Source organism: Papaver somniferum, chromosome 10, assembly GCF_003573695.1.
Source record: "Papaver somniferum cultivar HN1 chromosome 10, ASM357369v1, whole genome shotgun sequence".
NCBI classification, from domain to species: domain Eukaryota; kingdom Viridiplantae; phylum Streptophyta; class Magnoliopsida; order Ranunculales; family Papaveraceae; genus Papaver; species Papaver somniferum.
The window spans coordinates 20334813-20343842 of record NC_039367.1 but is presented as its reverse complement, the minus strand read 5'-3'; the positions used below and the strand labels follow the sequence as shown (position 1 = coordinate 20343842).

General features: G+C 35.3%; 1 protein-coding gene across 1 annotated transcript; it reads left to right on the top strand.

Moving 5' to 3' along the window:
- Positions 1-4671: 4671 nt before the first annotated feature.
- On the top strand, positions 4672-9030 carry LOC113318166 (protein IQ-DOMAIN 31-like). Its single transcript, XM_026566292.1, has 7 exons — positions 4672-4905; positions 5253-5365; positions 5828-6124; positions 6597-6800; positions 7089-7169; positions 7450-8467; positions 8661-9030. Exons 2-7 carry the CDS (start codon positions 5276-5278, stop codon positions 8690-8692), a joined length of 1722 nt encoding a protein of 573 aa, XP_026422077.1. The 5' UTR covers positions 4672-4905; positions 5253-5275; the 3' UTR covers positions 8693-9030.

Genomic DNA, 9030 nt, shown 5'->3' with positions numbered 1-9030 from the left:
GTTACTCAACCAAGTAAATTGTACAACACATGGAATGTCGATGAGAAGCAATTCGAAAGGTTATTCATATTGAAATAATCGAACTCCATCATAAGTGGCCTAGAGAGTTAAAATTGTGGCCAGGTCATAACCCATAGCAACACGAATAAAAGCTCTTAAAAGACGATTACTACACAATTAAGTGCAATTCAAGGTTTTAAATTTATGGATGCATGATGAAACTGGTTAGGACAATTTTGAAGCAAATGAAAATCTATAATGAAGGTCTTTAACCACCTAGGATAAGTTTGTCCTTGCGAGTTAAAGGGAAATTGTCCAGTTGTTTCTAGTTGAAATATTAGCGGAATTCTCAAAACCCCTCACATAATAGACAATATTGGAAGTGGAAGACAATAGAAACATATTAATAAATTTGGATTTGGATTAAACTTGCTCAAATGAGAAGGTTTGGTAGGGTAAGTCTTCTCAAAGGGCGGGACCTTACTTATCTTGTATCAAATTTATTGAGAAAAACAACCGTCTGTAACATCAAAACAATTTTTAGAGAGAAGTTCTTTATTCACTATATTGATATTTCAGTTGTTGTAAATTTGTTAGAAATGTTTTTGTTTTTGATCGAATATTTATAAGAAGTTGTTATCAATAAAGAGTACATTATGTACGATTATCCACAATTGTATCTTCAAGCATATGAACATGCCCAACAGGACGGTCCATGATCGACAGTCTTCTACGAATTTTCTATATCTATATTTTTTTGTTTTTTTTAAAGAACATAGTCATTTAAATCAAGATGCTTCAGAAAACTAGAATAACATGTTCCAGAGATATCGTCGTGTAGTTTCCTCGTATCATTAGCTAAATTGTCTGCCACATGATTTCTGCCAATTATATAGTAATAAATTGACCGTAGCAAAGTGGCAATTCCACCAATTAACTCTGTTAAGTATCAAAATGGTTCGTTGTTCCTTGTGATGATGTATATTAATGTTGTTGACTCATATTCAAATCAAACTTTGTTGTCACCATCATGAATTGCCATAAGTATCTACTACCACTGCTATTGGGACTCATAATCGTCGTGCCACAATTTTGAGGATTATGGTCATAGAGTCTATAAAATAAATCCTCTTCTAGCATAGGCTATGTGTACCTAGCCTACCTCAGCAGTGTTTATCTTGATCCATTCATGGGTAGGGAACCTAACCTGTATATTTCGTTGTTGTTATTCATTGAATGGGAGTGATATTAACAGTTGGAGCAGTATTCAGTAGGTGTGGCGGAAGCCCTATGTTTTCCCAAGTGAATTCCTGTTATAACTAGGTCACTACTTTTACTATGCCTCTTGATTTTTGTGGGTTTTTTATTTATATAAATTAATTTCTAGCAAACTATAGAGTCCACAAGAGGAATTAAAAAAGAAGCGATCAAATTGTACGGTGAATGGTGGATCTTTGACTTAGCATTAAAGGACTCTGTTGGTTGAAATTTGAGTCTCTCAATAATATGTGTAAATAGAAAATTCTAGGCTAGCCAGTGTCACTGTAGTACATGGGTAAAGTCATTGAGTGATGGTACCAATAACCTACATTCGAAACTCGCCAGCATCAAATTCTTTATCGATTAAAAAAATAAAATAAAAATTTAGGCTAAGATTACATATTGGCATTGTAAAAGTAAGTGGTTCCCGGTTTTTAGTGCAAAACTGCAGGTTGAGCATAGATGTATGGAGACGAGCTTGAGTTCAGTCCGAAATGGTAAAGTTAGGGTGATCCTACGCTGATTTCTTTCCACAAAAAAACTGAATATCTAGGGGGACATGGTAATCTCCCGAGCTGAATTGGTTTTGTTATTATGTCAATTTCTTGGTATAAGTTTGATTATATATAATGTCCATAATTGATTTAGATGATTGATAATTAACTTTTCTTAGAGGGTTTTATTTTTAAAAAGTTACGGCTGGAAATATATATGTGGAATCAATGATATATTTTACATGTTCCATACAATATGACTAGTCTGTAATGTCACAATCAATACGAGTAATGATATCTTTTCATCTTATTATGCAGCACATCATGTCATGCAATTACCTGAAGTACACATCTTATTTGCCAATAAGTGCTTTACAAATAGAAAACAAGTAATTGGCAACATATTCCATTGAAAAGGATATTTGCTAAACGATGATTGTTATACGTTTGTAATAATAAAGGGTCTAAGATTGTTTAATTTTTCTTCAAATATAAATTATTCAAAAATAACAAGAATAAAGATGCAGATCGATAAAAATGTACGCGCAAATCAAATATCTGGTTAAAATGTGAGATTCGGGAAAAAACGAAAATGCTATCTTATACATTTTGCATATACTAATTCGTCATCCCAAGTTCAACTCAAACTTTTAGTTTTAAGTTCTATTTATAATTAAAAAAATGCATTTTTAGGTCGGAGTTACAAATAATTGACTATTTTGCCATCAAGTCAGCATATTAGAAGTCGGTGCAAATCAAAACAAACAACATAGATGTGGTGGATGAAAATGAAACTAAAATTTTGAAAACGTTCTAGGCTATAGATATTTTTCCAAAGGTCAAACAATTAATGTGGAAATATATCACTGACATCGCTCCATCTAATAAAAAATTACAAAGGTTATTGAATATGAAGGGGAGCAATGTAAAGTTTGTACCGCAAGAGATGAACCTAACAAACATATTATTATGGGGTGGCCATTCTCTAGAACTTTGGGCAATATCAATTAATGTTGGGAAGGTGCTTAAGAAACTTCATTTGAGTCTGAATCAATGATCAAAATGGCTGATGTTATATGCAAAATATGGAAAAAGTAAAGTGTTGTTGTGTTTTTCAGAATGTCAAACCTAATTAAGAACAAGAAAACATATATGATATACATGAGGAATTCACATATTAGCAATGTAATTTGCAGAAGAATCTTATATCCTGGATACCTTATGATAATTACGATTACTTAATAAATTATGATGGATTTATAAATGCAGAAAGTAATGAATGTGAATCTCAATGAAGTGCAATGTTGTGGGTCAAAGAGCTCAGTGGTCAAAAATGTGAGCTTTTGGATGGGTGCCAAGAAAGTGGTATCCGGTTTAGATGGAGATGTGAACAATATTGTCTGCCGGAATCATACGATTTTACCAGATATGGGAATAATTGCTACGAACTTCTCAATATTAGAAATTTGAATAAGACGACAATCATGCATGCTAGATTTTTAAAGTCACAAGTTATGGAATTTTGTAACTCCCAACTTCATATATAAGGTTGCCGAGGAGAATACACAAAATGTTTATAGTTTAGTAGTGACTTTTTTTTATATAAGCAAAGGTCTTCAAAAAGGCTAATGATCCTCCTCAACAATCGTTCTAAACCAGATTGGAGGTACAAACTAGTACATATAAGAAGAATGAACTTTAGCCCACTGAGCTAAAGCATGATCTACAGAGTTATATAGGCGTGGCTGAAAAGTAAAGGTACAAGACACCAAATTAGAAGAATAAAATAAAATATCCCCATATGTTCTTGGTATCCATTGAACTTCCCGGTTGAAAGTTGGTCGACCAAATCCTTTGTATCACTCTCGATGATGACATGAGTAACCTTAGGTTTTGCTCAACCACTTTCTAAAGAACAATCCAGATAACTCTAACTTCAGCTATAACAACAGATTTAACATCAACCACCATTGAAGCACAAACATAGATTTTATTTGTGAAGTCCCTCATGACTACTGATAGTAATATTGATAGAGATTTGTACCTTAGGTTTTCTAGTTAACAACATAGCTATGGCTCTATTAATAACTGCAGAATGCGTCTCCTTCTTACCATTAAGAACAAGATTGTTTCTATTATTCCAAATATACCATAAGATAAAAGTAAATAAACGGTGACATCTTCAGGTAATCTAGTAGTAGGATCCACAAGCCAGAACACAAGCCACTGAAGCAGCGATTTATCCAGAAAATCCGAAGTATTCACAGAAAGAGAAGACAAAACCAAAACATGGCTAACAAAATGACAGAGCAAAAGAGTATGCATGACAGATTCATGAGGATCAAAACATTTACAACAGTTAACAAAAAGCCATAGGCATTCTGATACAAAAAAACAATTCCAAGCATAAATGACATTCTTTAACTGCTTTCCCAAATAAAAACCTGAACAAACGGAAAATATAACTATGCAACGGACTACATCGGTAAAGAAGCTTGAATAAAACATCTTCGACACATGTCATCCCATGTTCAACAAAGAATTTCAAAATCTAGTATTATTTCCAATATTTTTGAAAAAAATAAATCATAATCTCTTATACTCTGTTATTTGATTAATACAAGTTACATTTGCATAATATTTTAAAATTCATCCGGTGAATAGAAATATATTTTAAAATTCATCCGGTGAATAGAAATTGTTCTATTAAAACGGAAATCAATCGCCTGGAAAAATCCTCCAACCACACAAGTGCCGGAACGTGCACCCCGTTAAAACAGGTGCGTACTCGGTAATAATTAAACTTGATCTTTTTGAATTCTTGGGAGTTTGTACTCCTGGACTCCTGATTATCTTCTTCATTTTTATATTAGTATAAGAAAATTACAAAAGATATATCCCCATTCTACCCTGGGAAAAAGAAACATGTTCATTTTCTTCTCCTCTTTTGAGTAGTGTAGTGGAGTGTTAACTGTATAGAGTAGTGACTAGAGAAGAAAGAAGAAAACTAAAGCACTATCATTACCGTTTACCTCCCACCTTTTTTTTTTCTTCTCATCATTTTAAAAGTTGCATGGCTCTCTCTAGTGTTTAACTTATTAGGGTTCTGAGAGTGAAGAGTCAAAGAGCAGTTGAATTCATTTCATTTCTTGTAAGTTCAGATCTGCTCCCATTTTTTGATTTTTTTTTCCTTTCATCTTTGATTAGATCTTAATCTATTTTTTTCTAGGTTTAAAAATTCATGCATTCAAGTTCTGGTTTATATTTGGTGTTATGTCTGATTCTCTGGAATTGTTTCCACTCATTGTTAGTGTACTTCCATTTATGTACTATTTCTCTTTAATTATGATCTTAATTTTTAATTATTATCTTCTGTTTTCTGGGAGTGTTAAGTTAATGCAACTGCAGCTCTTTTTTGAGATGTTTTATGTTAATGAATTGCATTTTGTTACTATTAAAATTTCATTTTATTGAATTTTTGAGTGTGGAATTATGCAGGTAATCTTGGATCTTAATCATCAATGGGGAAATCACCAGCTAAATGGATCAAGTCTGTACTATTGGGAAAGAAGACATCTAGATCCAGTTCGTCGAAAGGAAAAGATAGCCCGGTAAATTCCTATACTGAATTGCCATCAAATTCCATTGGATCTAGTGTAGAAGCACCCAAGCACATTGAGAGGGTGGATCACTCTTAGTAGTTCTGTTGCGTGATAGAAAACTGAAAGTTTCCGAAGTAATTATACAAGAAGATGTTACCTGCATAGCACAATTATGGAACCTGTCTAAGAAGTCTGTACTAATAGTTTTATATGTGGTAGATTTTTTTTTTTTAAATTCATACATCTGGTGACATTTTTTAATTAAGTTTTTGTTTTTACCTGATTCTTTTGTAAATATTCGCCGGTTAACCATTTTGTCTTAGTAATGCGACTGAAAATCTAGTTTTCATGTGTAATAAAAAAGAGATCTTATTTATGTTTCACATTTAATGTAGATGCAAACTCATATTTTTTGCATTGCATGTACTTAATGTTCAGCAGTTCTAACTAATAATTCATCTTCTTGTGAAGAAAACTACAAGCGAAAAAGGGGCAGGGGATGCGACTAATGTAGAAGTCGCTGATATATCTGTGGGCCATCCTTCTGTCACACAGCCAACATATGCTTCCACTGATAGAAATGGAGATCATGCAGAGTCAGAGGAGGTGGCAGTGCCTACTGTAACACATGATCACGTGGCCCTAGTGCCAGGAAGTCAAGATGCTGATAATCTGGGAACTGAAGAATCTGTTGGACCAAATGATCCAGAAAGAGTTAGGGAAGAGGTTGCTGCTACAAAAGCACAAGCTGCATTTAGGGGTTATTTGGTAAGTTTTCTGATTTAGAGGGTTTCACTTTCACTTGGTCTGTCATATAGATGGACATGGATGTCAAATAGACTTTCATTATTTTTTCCCTCACCATACTATTTGTACGCCTGAAGTCGTTTAAGCAGAAATATTAGGCTGAATTACTTTATTTGGTAAGGATACATTCTTGTGGTAGTAGCTTGATTTTATCACATAACTAGTGCTTGATATTTCCATGGATAGCCGAATTTTGTACGTAACATTTTTATTATGTGCCATTGACTATTTACTGTTAAGTTTACCATCGGCAAGATAATACCAGCCACAAAGAGTAGGATTTGATGGGCAGTTAGAATAATTTCACAGGTCATACCAACCTACTCAGTTTGAGTGGGTCAAAAACTATGTAGTATATTGAATGTGCAGATTAGGACTGTGCTAATTGGTGTGTATGGAAATATGTGCTAATGTACCTTTCCTGTCTCTAAAGGCTCGAAGGGCATTTCGGGCTCTCAGGGGCATCATACGACTGCAGGCTCTTATTCGAGGGCACTTGGTCCGGAGACAAGCTGTTGCAACTTTGTGTTGTTTGCAAGGAGTTGTGAAGTTACAAGCCCTGTACCGTGGTAAACAAGTTAGGCATTCTGATATTGGTGCCGAAGTGCGTGTCAGATGCACTACCGTTAAACTTTTGGTAATTTCTCCAACCTTCGTTTACTAGTTTCATTTCCAGAGGGGTACCTTATTCTCACTGTTCCTTTCTTGTTAGGAAGCAAAGTTCTGTAGTTTCATCTGGAAAGGGCTATCTAACCATTTATTATTGTTTTTGAAATTTCTCTTTGCTGTTTTTTTTTTCCTTCATTGGTTTCATCCATGTATGTTTCTTAATTTTTCTGGTCACAGTACATCTAAATAAACTATTGTCCTAGCTGCTTGTTTCTCACTTTCTTTGAGCTGATTGTTTTTCTACTTTTCCCACCAGGATGCCAAGTGTACAAGTTTTCCTGGAGCTAAAGCACTTATTCTAAATCAGAAGCCGTCACGAATTGTCTTTGTTAGTAAGGTAACTTCAGCTTTATGTTTTTAATTTCTATCGTTATTGAATATTAACTGGATGAAAGTGTAACATAGAAGGAACAAATACATTAATTTCTATCGTTATTGAATATTAACTGGATGAAAGTGTAACATAGAAGGAACAAATACATCTTTGTTAAAGTTAGGGAGAGCTAGAGTTGCGAAATTTCATTTGTAACTTTTTTCCAATGAACTCCTTCCATTTTGATTTGGTTCATCGAGGATTTTGGTTGTGCATATAACTTAGTGTATGCTGCTGCTTACAGCTTCTTGGATCATCACAAAGTGCAATGCCTCTCCACCTCCAATATAGTATGGACGAACCAAATTCATATTGGAGCTGGCTCGAGCGCTGGACTATCTTTCATGCTTGGGGACCTCTGCCTCAAACAAAGAAATTTGTTGATTCAAAATCTCAAAAAAACAAGGTTAGTAATGTAGAAGCGCACACTGCACGGTCAAAGCGTACTGTCCGGAAGGTACCGAGCAATGGCTCAGTGCATTCTTCTTCGGAATCTGCAAAACCGAAGCGGAACTTAAGGAAAGTTCCAAACCATTCTGTAGATCCAGCACCAGAACAACCACAAAATGAAGTTGATAAGGTGAAACACAATCTAAGAAAGGTTTCTAATTCCACTATAGAGACAGAGACCAACGATCAACTTCCATTGGAGACTGAGAGGCCAATTCGCAGTGTAAGGAAGGCATCAAGCCCCGCAGCTCCTGTTGTCCCAGAACAAAGCAATGGCGACTGTGCTGATAAGATGTCAGCAGATGCAGCAGTCGAGATAATTCATCAGTCTGATAAAGAAATTGTGGGAACACCAGTGGAAACAGATCAATTGGATGATGTGACGCATGATAGCCCACCTGCAGTTGAGTTACCACATCAAGAGATCCACAGTGAAAGTGAAAATGTTCCTGTGAGTAATGGGGAATCTATCTCAAAAGAAGAAGACCTAGCTACCAACGAGAACCAAAAAGACATGAAGAGGAGATCTTCTTTCCCAGCAAAGCAGGACGATCTGGAGATTGGTTCACCAAAGACGCCAAAATTGCCGAGCTACATGCAAGCAACTCAATCTGCCAAGGCAAAGCTTCGAGGACAAGGCTCTCCAAAGGTTGGCCACGATGGGGACGAGAAGAGTATATTGACTAGGCGGCATTCTCTGTCATCATCTGCCTCCAATGGAAAATTGAACTCAGCATCACCAAGAACGCAGAGACTATCAAGTGGAAAAGGTGGAATTAAAACTGACAGATCTCTATCAGCTTCAAAAGATGGTAAGAGTAATAAAACTTCTACATTTCATGCATCTTTTCTCTCCATGTGGTGTCTCCTTATGTCTATTATGACTTATGCATTAGCTCGGATTTTCTTCATGAAACTACTGCTGCACTATCCGTTTCAGAAAATCAATTAAAATCTCTTTTCCATTTCTGAATAATCTTTTGTCGTTGTGTATATAATTTCCAGAGAAGGTCGTCCAAGCAGACTGGAGAAGATGATTTTGCAGGAAGTTCAGGTCTAGAGAACCTATCAGAATTTAACATAAGGGAGTAGTAGCCTACACTCTACAGTCATCTTTCGTTACATGTTGTGTACAATTCTGTTGAATGTGGTACCAGCAATTCCTTTTGCTTTTTCTCCTGTTCTACCGTTCGTGGTGGTATTTTGAGTGCATGTATAGAGCTGTAGGCTTACAGTGTTGTTGACAATTTCAGTTTTTTCTTGTTTCCATTCTTTCATCTCTTTTCCTGGTAAATTGTTAATGTCAAAACCCTAATACATGCAAGCTTAACAGAATCCTGTCCTCAGTTGAATGTTTGGTTTCAAGTTCTCTTTA

Coding starts and splice junctions, on each gene's coding strand:
- LOC113318166 (XM_026566292.1), top strand. CDS start 5,276: ATGGGGAAATCACCAGCTAAATGGATCAAGTCTGTACTATTGGGAAAG. Junction 5,366..5,827: donor CGAAAGGAAAAGATAGCCCG/GTAAATTCCTAT, acceptor CTTCTTGTGAAG/AAAACTACAAGCGAAAAAGG. Junction 6,125..6,596: donor CTGCATTTAGGGGTTATTTG/GTAAGTTTTCTG, acceptor CTGTCTCTAAAG/GCTCGAAGGGCATTTCGGGC.